At 37.4% G+C, this 18112-nt stretch overlaps 1 protein-coding gene across 3 annotated transcripts in view; it reads right to left on the minus strand.

Annotated features, from left to right (window-relative positions):
* PMS1 (PMS1 homolog 1, mismatch repair system component) overlaps positions 1-18112 on the minus strand; it is a 98752-nt gene that overhangs the window by 54693 nt on the left and 25947 nt on the right. For all 3 annotated transcript variants that reach the window (XM_082657920.1, XM_082657918.1, XM_082657919.1), the window contains one exon: positions 7430-7593. In XM_082657920.1, coding sequence (XP_082514046.1) covers positions 7430-7593 — 164 coding nt within the window. The remainder of the gene's footprint in view (positions 1-7429; positions 7594-18112) is intronic.

Here is an 18112-nt window from a genome sequence, read left to right on the forward strand (position 1 = left end):
TATGTAGAACTCACAGCCCATTTATAAAGACTTTGAGATGGAAACTCACTGAAGAGGAGTTGCATGACCTGAATTACGTTTTTACAGGTCACTCTAGCTGTTGGGCTGGGAATAGACTAAAGAGAGAAAGGTAGGAAGTGGGGAGATCCAATTAGAGTACTATTACAAAAATCCAGGTGAGAGATGATGGTGGCTTGGACGACAGTGGTAGTCAGACATGATGAAAAGAAGTTAGATTTTAGATATATTTTGAAGGTAGACCAACAGAATTTACTCTTTTATCAGATTAAAGTGTGAGAGAATCAGTAGTCAAGGATAACCCTAAGGCTTCTGGTTTGCCAACAGGAGAAACAGAATTCTCACATGCTGATGCAGAAGGATGTGGAAAGAGCAATTCTGAGAGACAAGGTAGGGAGCTTACTTTTGGTCATGTTAAATGTGAGGAGCTTATTACTAAACATCCAAAGAGAGATTTGGGGGGCTTCCCTGGTGGGGCAGTGGTTGAGAGTCTGCCTGCCGATGCAGGGGACACGGGTTTGTGCCCCGGTCTGGGAGGATCCCACATGCCGCGGAGCGGCTGGGCCTGTGGGCCATGGTTGATGAGCCTGCGCGTCCGGAGCCTGTGCTCCGCAACGGGAGAGGCCATAGCAGTGAGACGCCCGCGTACTGCAAAAAACAAAAAACAAAAAAAAACAAAGAGAGATTTGGGGTGGTAGTTAGATCTATAAGTTTGGAGTTCAGAAGAGAGCTATAGAATGGAGATAAAAATTGAGGAGTCATCAATGTATAAATGATATCTAAAGGCATAAGACTGAATAAGCACATCAAGAAAAGAATATATATGAGAATAAATTATACACACACACACACACACACATACACACACACACACACACACACACACATATATGAGGATAAATTCCAGAATTGAGCCACAGGACACTAAATGTTTACAAGTTAGGATATGAGGTGGAACTAGAAGACTGATAACAAATGGTAGAAAGATAGGAAAAAAACCAAGTATGTGTGTTGACCTAGAAGACAGGTGAAAAAGTGTTTCAAGGATGCGGAGATCAACTGTAGCAAATGTTAAGTAAGATAAGATCTGAGAAGTGACCACTGGATTTAGAAATCTGAAAGTCAATGGTGATCTTGGTAAGAGTTGTGGACTGGCAGAAAGAGAAAGTCTGACTAGAGTGGGTTCAAGAGAGAATGGGGGGAAAGTAATTGGAGACAATGAATACAGACAAGTATTTTAAGAAGTTTTGCCCAAGTGAAGGAATTGGCCTTGCCTAGAAACATGACACATACATCTATAGCAACAGAAGGGAAGGCTGAATGTATGGGCACAATTGCAGACAGGTGGGTAGTTTGTAAAAGTTCTCTCTTGATTGCCTCAATTTTCTCAGTGAAATAGGACGTAAGATCAGGTTATGTTCTAGTTCCCTGTGCTACTCTTGTGAAGATAGGGAAGAAGGACTTGACTGTCTGAGAAGAGAACACATGAAATAGCCCTTTGGGACTTCCACTCAATGTGTGGATCGTGGGCCAGCAGCAACTGCACCACCTGGAGACTTGTCGGAAATGTAGAATCTCAGGCCTTCCCTGGCCTTCTAAATCAGGATCTGCACTTTTAACAAGATCCCCAGGTGATTTGTATGCACATTAAAGTTTGTTTAAAGCACTGATATAGGAGACCAGGAGAGAAAATGGGCAAGAGAAACACAGTATGACTACCAGGCAGTACAAAGATTAGTGATCGTGAATTTAAAGTGGTACTAGTAATTTTGATTTGCATTTCCCTAATAATCGGCAATGTTGAGCATTTTTTCATGTGCTTTTTTGGCCATCTGTATGTTTTCTTTGGAGAAATATCTATTTAGATCTTCTGCCCATTTTTTAATTGGGTGGTTTGGTTTTTTTTTATATTGAGCTGTATGAGCTCTCTGTATATTTTGGAGATTAATCCCTTGCTAGTCACATCATTTTTAGATATTTTCTCCCATTCTGTAGGTTGTCTTTTTGTTTTGTTTATGGTTTCCTCTGTTGTGCAAAAGCTTTTAATTATGTCCCATTTGTGGTATATATATACAATGGAATATTACTCGGCCATAAAAAAGAATAAAACAATGGCATTTGCAGCAACATAGATGGACCTAGAGATTATTGTACCATTAAGTGAAGCCAGAAAGAGAAAGATAAATATCATGCAATATCACTTATATATGGAATCCAAAAATAAAAAAAAGATACAAATGACTTTATACAGGTCATTTGTACAGAACAGAAATAGACCCCACAGACCTTATACAGAACAGAAATAGACCCCACAGACATAGAAAACAAACTTTTGGTTACCAAAGGAGAAAGGGGGGGGAAGAGGAATAAATTAGGAGTTTGGGATTAACATATATACCCTACTATATATAAAAGAGATAACCAACAGGGACCTACTGTATACCACAGGGAACTATACTCAATATTTTGGGGTTTTAATTTACAATGCTTTGTTAATTTCTGCTGTACAACAAAGTGATTCAGTTATATATATATATATATATATATATATATATATATATATACACACACACACACACACACACACATATATATTCTTTTCCATTATGGTTTACTACAGGATACTGAACATAGTTCCCTGTGCTATACAGTAAGACCTTGCTGCTTATCCATTCTATACATAATAATTTGCATCTGCTAATCCCAGACTTCCAATCTCTCCCTCCCCCACCCCCTCTCCCTAGGCAACTACAAGTTTGTTCTCTGTATCTGTGAGTTTGTTTCTGTTTCGTAGATCAGTTCATTTGTGTCATATTTTAGATTCTACATATAAGTTATATTATGCGTTATTTGCCTTACTCTTTCTGACTTACTTCACTTAGTATGATAATCTCTATGGCATTATTTCATTCTTTTTTATGGTTGTATACTCAAAATTTTGTAATGCTAAGTGAGCATTAAGAGGAATACAGATATAAGCAAGATGCGGCCCCCCCCTTCCACAAGAGGCTGTTGGGACGGGGAGAGAGAATGCAAATCATTTCCAACAAAGCAAAAGTGACATAATAGGAATACACAGAAAATGCTACGGAAAAAGCTACATAATAACTAAGTCTTGCTGGCAGATAGGGGAAGACTTCAAAGACTTTTTTAACAGTGTGAGCAAACATCAAAATTAGAAATCAACTAAACTAGAATTTGACTTATATATGGCCCTCATCTTTTCTATATAATATTTCACAGAAGTTAGGTGAAAAGTAAAAGAAGTTAATATAACAGAAGAAAAATGAGAACCATTAAAAAAATTTATCATTAATTTGCAAATAAAAACAAATAAACAACCAACCAATCATGATTGATAATGAGCCCCAAGCTAACCTTAAAATATATCTGAAGGAACATCCACCTTCACTAATTAAAAAAGAAATAAAAACAAACCACCCAAACTTTCAAGGTTAGAACTGGAAGAATATATTCTTCAGAAGGAAGGGGCATTTGAACCATAGTCCTGGACTGGAATTTCTCTTTGATTATACTGCCTCCACAACACTGGCTGGGATGGGTGGGGGGAGGGGTGACCCTTTAATACTGGTCCAGTTATGGGCAAAGGACTTTTCCTTGATTCCTCACAGCACAGGTGAAACAAAACTGGGACATTCAAAAATACATGAGTAAGGGCTTCCCTGGTGGCGCAGTGGTTGAGAGTCCAACTGCCGATGCAGGGGACACGGGTTCGTGCCCTGGTCCGGGAAGATCCCACATGCCGCAGAGCGGCTGGGCCCGTGAGCCATGGCCGCTGAGCCTGTGCATCCGGGGCCTGTGCTCCACAACAGGAGAGGCCACAACAGTGAGAGGCCGGCGTACCGCAAAAAAAAAAAAAACAAAAAAACATGAGTAAAAGGCTAAAAGATGCAAAGTAGAATAAAATGAACAAAGGGAATAACATAGATGTAAGGCATACAGATTATAAACTACCACTTATTTATCTTTAGTTTATAATCTAATAAATGTGTGCCTTCCTTCTCATTCTTGGTCATCATTCTTCCAGACTTCAAAAATAAATAAATTCATCCCAATAAGCCTTAACATTCATGTCACATGTAAGTGGGATAGGTAGAAAGCCATTCCTTAAATTACTTCTCTCTCTCTTTTGTAAGAGACAGATCAGACCTTCTTATGTCAATAATATCCAATTCAGCTTTTTTTTTTTTTTTTTTGCGGTACACGGACCTCTCACTGTTGTGGCCTCTCCCGTTGTGGAGCACAGGCTCCGGACGCGCAGGCTCAGTGGCCATGGCTCGCGGGCCCAGCTGCTCCACGGCATGTGGGATCTTCCCAGACCAGGGCACAAACCCGTGTCCCCTGCATCAGCAGGTGGACTCTCAACCACTGCGTCACCAGGGAAGCCCTCCAATTCAGCTTTTGCAATAACAGCAGGACTCTAATTATCAAGACAGGATTAAATTCAAAACAATTTTTTAAAATACAAATGATATTTTAAGCAAAGGAAAATCACGAAAATCCACAAGTATGAAGTATGAAAGTATCCCTTATCTGAAATCACATATTTACCATTATGTTCTAAACTAGTGGTCTATGAAATTACTCATGCACTTATGAAAGAGCTAATACTACTAAGTGGGTTTCAGATATCACCACATTGAGAAAAACTTCTAATTCTGGGAAATAGCTACTTTATAAATGAAAATATATGTAGCAGGACCTCACAGGGATTCGGTTACAAAACAAAAGTTGAAGACTGTAGTGCTCATCTAAGAAATGGCTCTAGGGGCTTCCCTGGTGGCGCAGTGGTTGAGAGTCTGCCTGCCGATGCAGGGGACACGGGTTCGTGCCCCGGTCCGGGAAGATCCCACATGCCGCGGAGCGGCTAAGCCCGTGAGCCATGGCCACTGGGCCTGCGTGTCCAGAGCCTGTGCTCCACAACGAGAGAGGCCACAACAGTGAGAGGCCCACATACCGCAAAAAAAAAAAAAAAAAAAAAAAAAAAAAAGAAATGGCTCTAGCATTTCTCCAAACAAAATCTACTTTAAATAAAGTCACTGAATCTACTTGTAAATTATTTCTCTTTGGCTGTCTCATTATTCAATATGCTTTCAAGGAACATGGTGATGAAAGAAGAAAAATACCTCTTTCTAACATAACCATACTGGCAAGAACATCAACATTATCAGTATTCAAAGAAAGTCTTGGCAGGTTAAACCTTCATAAAAAGAAGGAACACTATTTAATCCAAGATGTCAAAATAGCAATAGTACTTCTCATATTATGTGCAATATGATTGTTTGTTTCTAATGTAGAAAAAAATTTCAAAAAAAGAAGAGACAACAATATTGCCATCTTTAAATTTTAAGCTAAGGCAAAAAAATTCTTCAGAAAAGCACATAAAGAATGACAAACATAAGCATGTTTGTAAGAGCAGAGCAGGACTCAATGTTCAAAGAGATTTATGATAATGTATCAATGCTATTTTAGGACATTTAACAATATAACATTTGAGGCACAACAGCACTATTAATAAATAGAAGAGTGAAAAAATAATTTATACTAAAAGAAAAAAGCTTGAAAATATAATTGAGTCCATGATTTCCTTGTGTAATAATAGCTAATACTTAATTTTACTATAAAACTTTTGATAATCTTACATTACTTGCATGGTATAACACTCTCCAGGATTTGAACTGCATCTGAAATTACTGAAGACCACCGAGAGACCTGCGTTTGCTCAGTATAAGTTCAGATACAGTGTCTTCCAAAAATTATAAAATACAGTGTATTAAAAAATACTACTTTCCAGTTTCAAAAGAAAATGCCTACACTGATGATCTTACACAGATTGGGATAATAATATAAACTTATTCAAAGCTTAGAAGATATATATTTGACTTTAAATATGCATCTCCATTACACAGGGCAATAATATTCTTCTGTTTTCTCTTAAAACTTTTCTCTTTGGTTGTAGTCACTTTTCTTTTATAAAAATGTAGCTCCTGTCTTCATGTTTTACCTTTTTCCATTTGTTTTCCCTTCGTGATCACTGTTTCTTCTGCCCTTAATATTTTCTTAACTTGGGTAATTCAACTTTTAATGACTAAATGTCCTTTGGATCAAGAGGTCATAGGGTTATTTATATTAACAGGATGAGTCTCTATCTATCAACATCCTGAGGAATCCTAGCATGATAGAGCTGGAAGGGATCTCAAGGTATCATTTGGTTGAGCTCTATACCAGCAGGAACAGGTGGCTGACTATTTTTAATGTTTTTCTTTATTTTTTTAAGATGACCAAAGATTTTGATCATAAATATTCCACCATAACTTGGTTTAATATGGAATCTTCTTAATAACAAGTAAAAAGACATGGAGTGGAAAGAAAACTGGATGAAAAAGGGTTCTGACCTCAGTAGTATTACTTACTATAAAATAGAAAACAATTCCTTAGATCATTCTGAGCTTCAAGTTCCCCATACAAATAGAGATAAGGCTGTCTAACCCACAAGGTTATGGTAAGTGCTCTGAAACCTGGAAAAGAACTACACAAATGTAATGTAGTATTAAAATGGGAAGACAAAACAGTAGAGTGTGAAGAACCTATACTCTGTAGGCAGGTAAAGTTTTGAAACCCATCTCAACAATTTACCAGCTGTGCAACACTGAGCAGAGTATCATACCTCTGAGTTCAGAGGACAACTGCAAATTGATATAATGTCTACCTCACCTGGCTGTTGCTGTGGATATAGGAGTTTTACACACCTAGCATAGGCCCTGGCATTGTGTACACTCTTAATAAATGTTAACTCTCTACTCCCCATCAGGTTTCCAAACTTCTGCTGTGTGGTTCTACTCACGTTACATTAAATATTTTGAAGTGCATGTGTGGAATTTTATGAAAAACATAACAATCAGAAGATATGTAAACCTTTCTTTCCCCTAAGATTCATCAAGCAACAGGAGGAATTCCTTATCAGCCCTGCTTTGAAAAATGGAAAGAAATGAGGTAGAGTTTCCTTTAAAAACTTAACAAAAAACTCTTCCAAAGAAGAAACAGTTTAGAATAGAAGGTGGAAAATGTTACTAAATTGTGAATTCTTTAAAGGAAAAGAACAAGTCTTACTCATCGTCATAGTTAGGAAGCAAACATTTCTTGGATGGAAAAGTCTCTTGGTAGAATCACCTATCTTAGAAATTAAGAAATAAAAGGTTCAATCAGATTTCATATAGGTACAAGGTAACAAAGTAAAGATGCTCTTTAAACAATAAAGAAAAAGCTAAACAAATGTGGACACATTTTGAAAGAAGACTCTTTACATATCTAACTGATTTAGATAAAATATGTTGTCCCTTTATTATATCATATACCAAAAATGTCCTGTTGAAACTACAATAATGCTTACCTTGTTATGTACAAAAACAATCCTTACATCAGGTTTAAGTATACCATAGTTTATGAGGAGATCTTGGACCTTTTTTATTTCCTCTTTACATTTTTTAGCAGTTGAGTAAAATTGCTTTCTTACAGGTAGATTCTTAAACAATCGTAAAGCAGTTACAGTTGTACCTGTTGGTAGATAAGAGGAAAGCATATTTAGATGTGGAAGGAACTTCACAGATCTTCAAATCCACATACAATCAGTAATTAATCCCTTTTATCACTGAAGGCCAGTCCTCTTCAAACTCTGGGAACACAAAGAAGGCTCAACCTTGCAAGCTATTCTGATCCCTTGCTAGGCTCTCCTATTTGTAACAGGTCTGACCTGCTAAGTATGATCTCTTCTATGTGATCTAAACAAGAATAATCTTATTTCTACCACTGCAGAGAAACATGGGCTTACTAGAATGTACAGTATCTTAAGAAATCTGCAGATATTCAAACTACCTGGTGATGATGCTTATTCTGCACTTTGAAATACATAGGTGGTATAAGGCTAACAGCATATGTGATAACCTTAATTATTCAATTAAAAATTCTTATCTGATGCTCAACATCGCTAATTATCAGAGAAATGTAAATCAAACCTACAATGAGGTTATCACCTCATACTGGTCAGAATGGCCATCATTAAAAAGTCTACAAATAATAAACACTGGAGAGGGTATGGAGAAAAAAGAACCCTCTTACACTGTTGGTGGGAATGTAAATTGGTACCGCCACTATGGAAAACAGTATGGAGGGTCCTTAAAAAAAAGTTACCATATGATCCGGCAATCCCACTCCTGGACATATAGCTGGAGAAAATTCTAATTCAGAAAGAAACATGCACCCCAATGTTCACAGCAGCACTACTGACAATAGCCAAGACATGGAAGCACTCTAAATGTCCACTGACACATGAATGGATAAAGATGTGGTATATGTATACAGCAGACTATTACTCAGCCATAAAATAGAAATAATGCCATTTGCAGCAACACGGACAGACCTAGAGATTATCACACTAAGTGAAAAAAGTCAGACAGAGAAAGTCAAATACCGTATGATATCACTTATATGTGGAATTTAAAATATGATATAAATGAACTTATCTACAAAACAGACACAGACCCATAGACATAGAAAACAAATTTATGGTTACCAAAGGAGAAAGGGCAGGAGGGAGGGATAAACTAGGAGTTTGGAATTAGCAGATACAAACTACTATATATAAAACACGTAAACAACAAGGTCCTACCGTATAGCACAGGGAACTATATTCAATATCTTATAATAACCTATAATGGAAAAAATATGAAAAATAATATATATATGTAAAACTGAATCACTTTGTTGTACACCAGACACTAAGACAACATTGTAAATCAACTATACTTCAAATAAAAAAAAAATTCTTATCTGAAATAATATCTAATTGCCTGGTTTAATTTACCTCATCTCCTGAACAACAACAAATACGCAAAACACAGGATAATCTAACAAAAGGATTTTTTTAACTTTGAACTTATTTAACTAAAAAGTTGAGAGGTGGGATCAAGATAGCAGAGACAGAGGATACAGAGCTCACTTCCCCTCTCTAACACATCATAAATACAACTACTTGTAGAGCAATTCTTACTGAAAACAAACTGGAGACTGGCATTAAGACTCTTATACAACCAAATGTGTAAGAAAGATGCACATGAAATCAAGCAGGAGGGGAAGAGAAGCAAGTCTGTGTAATCCCCCTCCTCTTCTTGGAGGGGGCACAGATGCGGAGGGAGTACACAGGCTCAGAGATCCTCCCTGAGGAGTGAGCGGTTTGAACCACTTACTGGGCACCCCATCCATGGGGTCCAACACCAGGAAGATGAGTCGCTTCAGGTGGTTTGAAAACCAGCAGGATTGACAGTGGGGCTATAAGAAACCTAGACTCCACTCATGAAGAGCACGCACATGCTTGCTTACTCCTGAAATAAGGCAGAGGAAGCAGATTAAAACTGCCCAGGTCTCTGGCCTGTTTCCCAGTACCACCCCAGCACGTACCTCAGACAAGCTGAGCATCCACTCTGGCCTCGGCTCATTCTGTGGCACAGCTCCACACTGTGACAGGGCTGCCACAGCCAAAGGGAGTGCACAGTTGTAGGGGATGGAGCTGGCTTGGACCTGGGGCAGCATCCAAATGGGGTAGGGGCAATCATTGCTGGCACTTGCAAAGGAAGTGGATTGGGAATAGTCCAGAACTCTGGTGCCAGGACAGCCATGGTGCATGCCTATTCCACACTGAGCATTGGCCCTGGTCCCTCTTGCTCTACAGCATAGCTCCACATTAGGGCAAGGGTTGTCCTGGCTGAAAAGAATGCACAATTGTAGAGGGTGAAGCCGGCTCAGGCCCGATGCAGCATCTGAGCAGGGTTGAAGTCAGCCTCTGTTGGTGCTCCTGGAGAGAGTAGATCAAGAGTAGTATGGAATTCTAACTGGTGCCAGGACCACCACAGCCTGCACCCCGACCCATGAGAAGCACCCACACCAGCCTCTCTTGCTCCAGCTCCCCTTAAGGGCAAGTGTGCCAATGCTGGGAGGGGAGAGCACACACTTAGAGGGAAGAGAGCCAGCTCAGACCTGACCCTCAGACCTTCTATTCCAGCAACATGGGACCTGATCCCATCCCCAATAGGGTGGTATTGGCCACTGAGCAGAGAAGCCCCAGCTCACACGTGACTCTGGTTCTAGCCCATCTATCTCTAGCCCTACTCCCCAACCAAGGTGAAAGCTGCCACTACTCCATAGGGGAAGATGTAACTCATGCTCATATAAAATCCAGCTCTCCCACCAAAGGCACCTGGCACACACAGACAGTATAGGGATGCTCCCAGACAAGGATGCCACTACAAGGCCAAGATAAGTAACTGTTTCACCAAATTCCATAGAGACAGAAAAAGTTAAGCAAAATAAGAAGACAGAGGAATTTGTTTCAAATGAAAGAACAAGAGAAAACCCATGAAAAAAACAACTAATGACACAGGTAAATAATTTACTAGATAGAGTTCAAAGCATTAGTAATAAGAATGCTAACTGAACTAGGGAAAAGAACAGATGAACAAAGTGAGAACTTTAACAAGGAACTAAAAGGAAACAAAAAAGAACCAGTCAGAACTGAATACAATAACTGAAACAAAAAACACAGTGGAAAGAATTAACAGTAGACTTGGTGATAAAGGAAGAACGCATAAGTGATCTGGAATATGAATAATGGAAATCACCCAATCAGGACAATGAAAAGAAAAACAAATATTAAAAAATGAGAAGAGTTTAAGGGACCTCTGGGACAACATCAAGCATACTAACATTTGCTTTGCAGGGGTCCAAGGAAAAGACAGAGAGAAAAGGGGTCGAAAATATATTTGATGAAATTATGGCTGAAACCTTCCCAAACCTGAAGAAGGAAAGAGATATCCAAATACAGGAAGCATAGAGGGTCCCAAACAAAATGAACCTAAACAGACCCACATCAAGACATATCATAATTAAAATAGAAAGATTAAAGATAAAGGGAGAATTCTAAAGGCAACAACCACCCCCCCACAAAGAGTCATATATAAGGGAACCCTCATAAGGCCATCATTTGATTCTTCTGCAGAATCTTTGCAAGCCATCAGGGAGTGGCATGATATATATAAAGTGCTGAAAGGAAAAAACCTACAACCTAGGGTATACTACCCAGCAAGATTACCATTTAGAATTGAAGGAGAGATAAAGAACTTCTCAGACAAGCAAAAACTAAGAGTTCATCAATAATAAAATGACTTTAAAAGATATGTTAAAAGGTCTTCTCTAAGAAAAAGAAAAGGCTACAACAAGAAGTAATAATCTGTTGGAAAGTAAAATCCCACTATTAAAAACAAATATAGGGAACTCCCTGGTAGTCCAGTGGTTAGGACTCGAAGCTTTCACTGCTGAGGGCCCCGGTTCAACTCCTGGTCGGGCCTGGGTTCAACCCCTGGTCGGAGAACTCAGATCCTACACGCCGCATAGCACAGCCAAAAAAAAAAGCAAAAACCAATATATAGTAAAGGCTGTCCATCAACCACTTAAATATGCATGCTACTATGAAGATTAAAAGACAAAAAAATTGTAAAATTAACTATAACTACAATACAGGTTAATGGATAAAAATGAAGATGTAAAATATGACATCAAAAACACAAAATGTGGGAGAAGGGAGGAAAAAAATGTAGATCTTTTATAATGTGTTTGAACTTAAAGGACTACCAGTTTTAAACAAGTAGATACAATTATAGGTCAACATATATGAACCCCACGGTAACCATAAATCAAAAACTACAATAGAGGGAGTACCCTGGTGGCTTAGTAGTTAGGATTCCAGGCTTTCACTGCCATGACCCAGGTTCAATCCTTGACCAGGGAACAGATCCTGCAAGCGGCATGCGCAGCCAAAAAAAAAAAAAAAAAAAATACGATTCACAAAAACTAGAGAAAGGAAGACAAGCATACCACTAAAGAAAATCATCAAATCATAAGGAAAGAACCTAAAAGAAGATGACTGAGAAAATATACGGAAACAACCAGACGATAAGTAACAAAATCGCAATAAGTACGTACCTATCAATAATTACTTTAAATGTCAATGAACTAAATGCTCCAAGCAAGAGACACAGGATAGGGTCTTCCCTGGTAGTGCAGTGGTTAAGAATCTGCCTGCCAATGCAGGGGACACGGGTTCGAGCCCTGGTCCAGGAAGATCCCACATGCTGTGGAGCAACTAAGCCCGTGTGCCACAACTGCTGAGCCTGCGTGCTGCAACTACTGAAGCCCATGTGCCTAGAGCCCATGCTCCGCAACGAGAGGCCACCACAATGAGAAGCCCACGCACCGCAACAAACAGTAGTTCCTGCTCACCGCAACTAGAGAAAGCCCGCGCATAGCGATGAAGACCCAACGCAGCCAAAAATAAATCAATAAATTTATTTAAAAAAAAAAAAAGACATGGGGTAGCTGGGAATTCCCTGGTAGCCTGGTGGTTAGGATTCTGGGCTTTCACTGCTGAGGGCCCAGGTTTGATCCCCTGGTAGGGGAACAAGCTGTGGGGCATGGCCAAAAAAAAAAAAAAAAAAAGAGAAAGAAAAGCCATAGGATGGCTGATTGGATTAAAAAACAAGACCTGACTATATGCTGCTTACAAGAGACTCACTTTAGAGCTAAAGACATACATAAAATGAAAGTGAGGGGATGGAAAAGGATATTTCATGCAAATAATAACAAGAAAGCTGGGGCAAATAATACTGATATCGAACAAAAAACACTGTAAGACAAAATCTGTAACAAAAGACAAAGAAGAGAATTATACAGTAATAAAGGGATCAATACAAAATGAGAGTTTAATACTCATTAATATATATGCACCTAACAGAGGAACACCTAATATATAAAGCAAATATTAACATATATAAAAGGAGAAATTGACAATGATATAATAATAGTAGGGGACTTTAACACCCCACTTACACCAATGGACAGATCATCCAGAAAAAAAAAAAATCAATAAGGAAATAGTAGTTTTAAATAACACATTAGACCAGCTGGACTTAATAGATACCTACAGGACATTCCATCCAAAACAGCAGAATACACATTCTTTTCAAGTGCACACAGAATGTTCTCCATGCTAGAGATCACAGGCTAGACCACAAAACAATTCTCAAAAATTTAAGAGAACAGGGCTTCCCTGGTAGGGAAGTGGTTGAGAGTCCGCCTGCCGATGCAGGGGGCGCGGGTTCATGCCCTGGTCTGGGAGGATCCCACATGCTGCGGAGCGGCTGGGCCCGTGAGCCATGGCCGCTGGGCCTGCGCATCCGGAGCCTGTGCTCCGCAATGGGAGAGGCCACAACAGTGAGAGGCCCGCGTACAGCAATAAAAAATAAAAATAAATAAAAATAAATTGAAAAAAATTTGAGAACAGAAATTACACCAAGCATTTTTTCTGACCACAACAGTATGAAACTAGAAATCAATTACAGAAAGAAAAGTGGGAAAAACACAAACACGTGGAGACTAAACCACATGCTACTAAAAAACTGATGGGTCAATGAAGAAACTAAAAAGGAAATTAGAAAATACCTTGAGACAAATGAAAAAAAAAACACACCTTTACAAAATCTATCACATGCAGCAAAAGCAGTTCTCAGAGAGAAGTTTATAGCAATCCAGGCCTACCTCAAGAAATAAGAAAAATCTCAAATAAACAACCTAAACTACCATCTAAAGGAATTAGGAAAAAAAGAACAAGCACAGCCCAAATCAGCATTAAGGAATGAAATAATAATGATCAGAGAGGAAATAAAGAGTCCAAGAAAACAATAAAAAAGATCAACAAAATCAAGAGCTGGTTTTTTAAAAATATAAACAAAATGGATAAGCCTTTAACCAGGTTCATCAAGAAAAAGAGAATCCAAATAAACAAAACAAGAAAATGAAAGAAGAGAAATAACAACCAATATCACAAAGATACGAAAAAATCTTAAGAAAATACTATAAACTGTCATATGCCCACAAATTGGACAACCTACAAGAAATGGATAAATTTCTAGAAATATAATGTTCCAAGACTGAAGCAGGAAAAAATAGACAATCTGAACAAACTGATCACTAGCAGTGAAACTGATTTTATAATAAAAAACTCCCAGTAAACAAAAGCCCAGGACCAGAGAAGCTCACATGGGAATTCTACCAAACATATAAAGCAGAAATAATACCTATCCTCTCAAACTATTCCAAAAAATTGAAGAGGAAGGAACGCTCCCAAATTCATCCTATAAGGCCTCCATTAACCAGATACCAAAACCAAAGACACTACAAAAATAAAATTACAGGCCAATCTCTCTGATGAGCATAGATGCAAAAATCCTCAACAAAAGATTAGCAAACCAAATTCAACAATATATAGAAAAGGATCATACACCATGATGAAGTGGGATTTATTCCAGGGATGCAAGGATGGTCTGACATCTGTAAATCAATCAATCTGATACACTATATTAACAAAAAGGATAAAAATCACATGATCATCTCAATAGACACAGAAAAAGCATCTGATAAAATTGAACCATTCATGATAAAAACTCTCATCAAAGTTGGTATAGAGAGAATGTAACTTAACATAATAAAGACCGTTGATGACAAACGCAGTTAATATCATGCTCAACAGAACAACACAAGGATGCCCACTCTTGCCATTTCCATTTAACATAGTATTGGAAGTGCTAACCACAGCAATCAGACAAGAAAAAGAAGTAAAAATAATCCAAATTGGAAAGGAAGAAGTAAAACTCACTTTTTGCAGATGACTTGATATTACACATTGAAAACCCTAAAGTCTCCCCCCAAATAACTACTAGTACTAATAAATGAATTTAGTAAAGTTGAAGGATACAAGATTAATATATAGAAACCTGATGGTAATAATGAAATAACTAATAACTAATAATTAACTATCAGAGAAAGAAAAGAAGAAAACAATCTTATTTAAAATTGCATCAAAAATACCTAGGAATGAACTTAACCAAGGAGGTGGAAGATCTATATTCTGAAAACTATAAAACACTGATGAAGGAAATTAAAGATGATACAAAGATATGGAAAGATATCCCGTGTTCATGGATTGGAAGAATTAATATTGTTACAATGTACATCCTACCCAAAGCAATCTACACATTTAATGCAATCCCCATCAAAATACCCCTTGACATTTTCACAGAATTACAACAAATAATTCTAAAATTTATATGGAACCACTAAAGATCTTGAAGAGCCAAAGCAATCTTGAGAAAAAAGAACAAAGCTGGAGGTATCAGACTGACTTCAGACTACACTACAAAGCTTCAGTAATCAAAATAGTATGGTACTGGCACAAAAATAGACACATAGATCAGTGAAACAGAATAGAGATCCCAGAAATAAACTCAGGCACTTATGGTCAATTAATGACAAAGAAGGCAAGAATATACAATGGAGAAAAAATGGTCTCTTCAATAAGTGGTACTGGGAAAACTGTACAGCTACATGTAAAATGAAATTAGAACATTTTCTCACACCACTTACAAAAATAACCTCAAAATGGATTAAGTATCTAAATATAAGACTAGAACATCTAGAAGAAATCACAGGCATAACATTCAGACATAAATCAGAGCAATATTTTTTTGAACATATCTCCTAAGGCAAAGGAAACAAAAGCAAAAATAAACAAATGGGGCCTAAATAAACTGAAAAGCTTTTGCATGGCAAAGGAAACAGTTATCAAAACAAAAAGACAACCTACTGAACGGGAGAAAATATTTGCAAATAATATGACCAATAAGGAGTTAACATAAAAAATATATAAACAACTCAAACAACTCAATATCAAAAAACAACACACCTGATTAAAAAGTGGGCAGAAGACCTGAATAGACATTTTTCCAAAGAAGATATACAGATGGCTAGCAAGCATGTGAAAAGATGCTCAACAGTGCTTGATCATTAGAGAAATGCAAATCAAACCACAATGAGTTATCAACTCACACATGTCAGAATGGCTATCATATGACTGCAAATAAACTGGCAAGGATGTGGGGAAAAGCAAACCCTAACACACTGTTGGTAGAAATGTAAATTGGTGCAGCCACTATGGAAAACAGAATAGAGGTTCCTCAAAAAACTAAAAATAGAACCACCATATGATCCCACAATTCCACTCCTGGGTATGTATCTGAAGAAAACAGAAACATTAATTCTTAAAGATACATGCACCCCAACGTTCACAGTAGCATTATTTACAATTGCCAAGATATGGAAACAACCTAAGTTGCCAAGATATGGAAACAACCTAAGTGTCCAACCACAGATGAATGGATGAAAAAGATGTGGTGCATATATAGAATGGAACGCTACTCAGCCATGAAAAAAATAATGAAATTCTACCATTTGCAACAACATGTATGGACCTAGAGGGTACTATGCTTAGTGAAATAAATCAGACAGAGAAAGACAAATACTGTATGATTTCACTTATATGTTGAATCTAAAAACAACAACAAATGAATGAAAATAATAAAACAGATTCACAGATGTAGAGAACAAAATACTGGTTACTAGTGGAGTGAGAAGGGGGAGGGGCAAGATAGGAGTAGAGGACTAAGAGGTACAAACTGCTTTGTATAAAAGAAACTACAAGAATATATTGTACAGCACAAGGAATATAACCAGTATATTATAATAACTTTAAATGGAGCATAATCTATAAAAATACTGGATCACTACATTGTACACCTGAAACTAATATTGTAAATCAACTATATTTCAATAAAAAAAGAAAAAGAAAAAACGTTGAATAAAGGTATAAAAAGTATATTGCTTAAATATCAGGTTAATAATTAGCTTTTGTTGGGGAAAAAAACATGAAATTAGTACTGGATGCTTTCTCAAGGCCATAAACCGTTAAGTCTGTGTTTTTTCAAACACTGAGCAACTTTTAAAACTACCAGTCACCAGCTAATCCCGACTTATTAAATCAATCTCCTCACATGATTCTAATGAATGTACCGCAGGGTTGAGATACAAAGCACTGAAAAGTCAAAAAAACAATTTAGTGTATGGTTTCTCAAACATTTACTGTGGGGGCTGACTGGTGCATTTCAAGATGTGTAGCTGCATCCCTGGGCCTCTACCTACTAGATGCAGTCGGCACCCAATCCAGTTGTGACAATCAAAAATGTCTCCAGAAAATGTCAAATGCCTCCTGGTGGGGGTAGGAAATTGCCCTTGGTTGAGAATCACTGATTCAGTATACAGCAACTAGCATTAAAAACAAACAAACAAGAAAAACTAAAATACAAATAGACTGAACGAGAACAAAAATAGAATGCATCACACATAGTAAGTGTATATATTGCATTAAGAATTTTTGTTTTGATTAGATTTGTATAAACTGGGTTGCTATGTAAAATGTATTTCTTACTGTGAATTGGAATCAAAAAACCTGAAAGTTGCTGCAAAGGTCAACTTTTGACCTACTGCTCATAAGAAATGGCAAAAACACAAAGAAATGACAATCAAGAGGGAAATATAAGACTTAGAAGCCTAGCATAAAATCAGGAGTTCCAGGAAGAGAAAAAGAAACAAATGCAGATGTAATTAAATAAGTAATAGAAGAAAATCTTCTTGAGTTAAAGGCTTGAGTGCAGGTTTCAAGAGCTTAGAGCATTACAAGTAGGAATTAAAAAAAAAAAAAAGACACCACATTCCACTGTAAGTCCTAAATTTTAAGGAGAACGGAAAGGTTTTCCAAACCTTCAGAAAGCATAAGTTCCTTATGAGGAAAGACTTGCATCAAATTTGTTATCTATAACAGTAGAAGACAACCTCAAACTACTTAGGTGTAATTAAGAAACTTACATCAAGATATGATATGTATATGGACAAAATGTAGACAGTTTGGGACCTGCAAGGATTTGAAAGTATATCAACCAAAGTATATATGATGAAAACAGTGGAGGATGAACACTAAACAAGCGACAATTATATCAAAACAAGAGATTTCACAATAAGAGAAGAAAATAAACTTGGTGATCAAAGAATCTTAAGACCTGAATGTAAACAGAAGATGGTA

This window comes from Grampus griseus (genome assembly GCF_964374135.1).
Source record: "Grampus griseus genome assembly, chromosome: 7".
NCBI classification, from domain to species: Eukaryota; Metazoa; Chordata; class Mammalia; order Artiodactyla; family Delphinidae; genus Grampus; species Grampus griseus.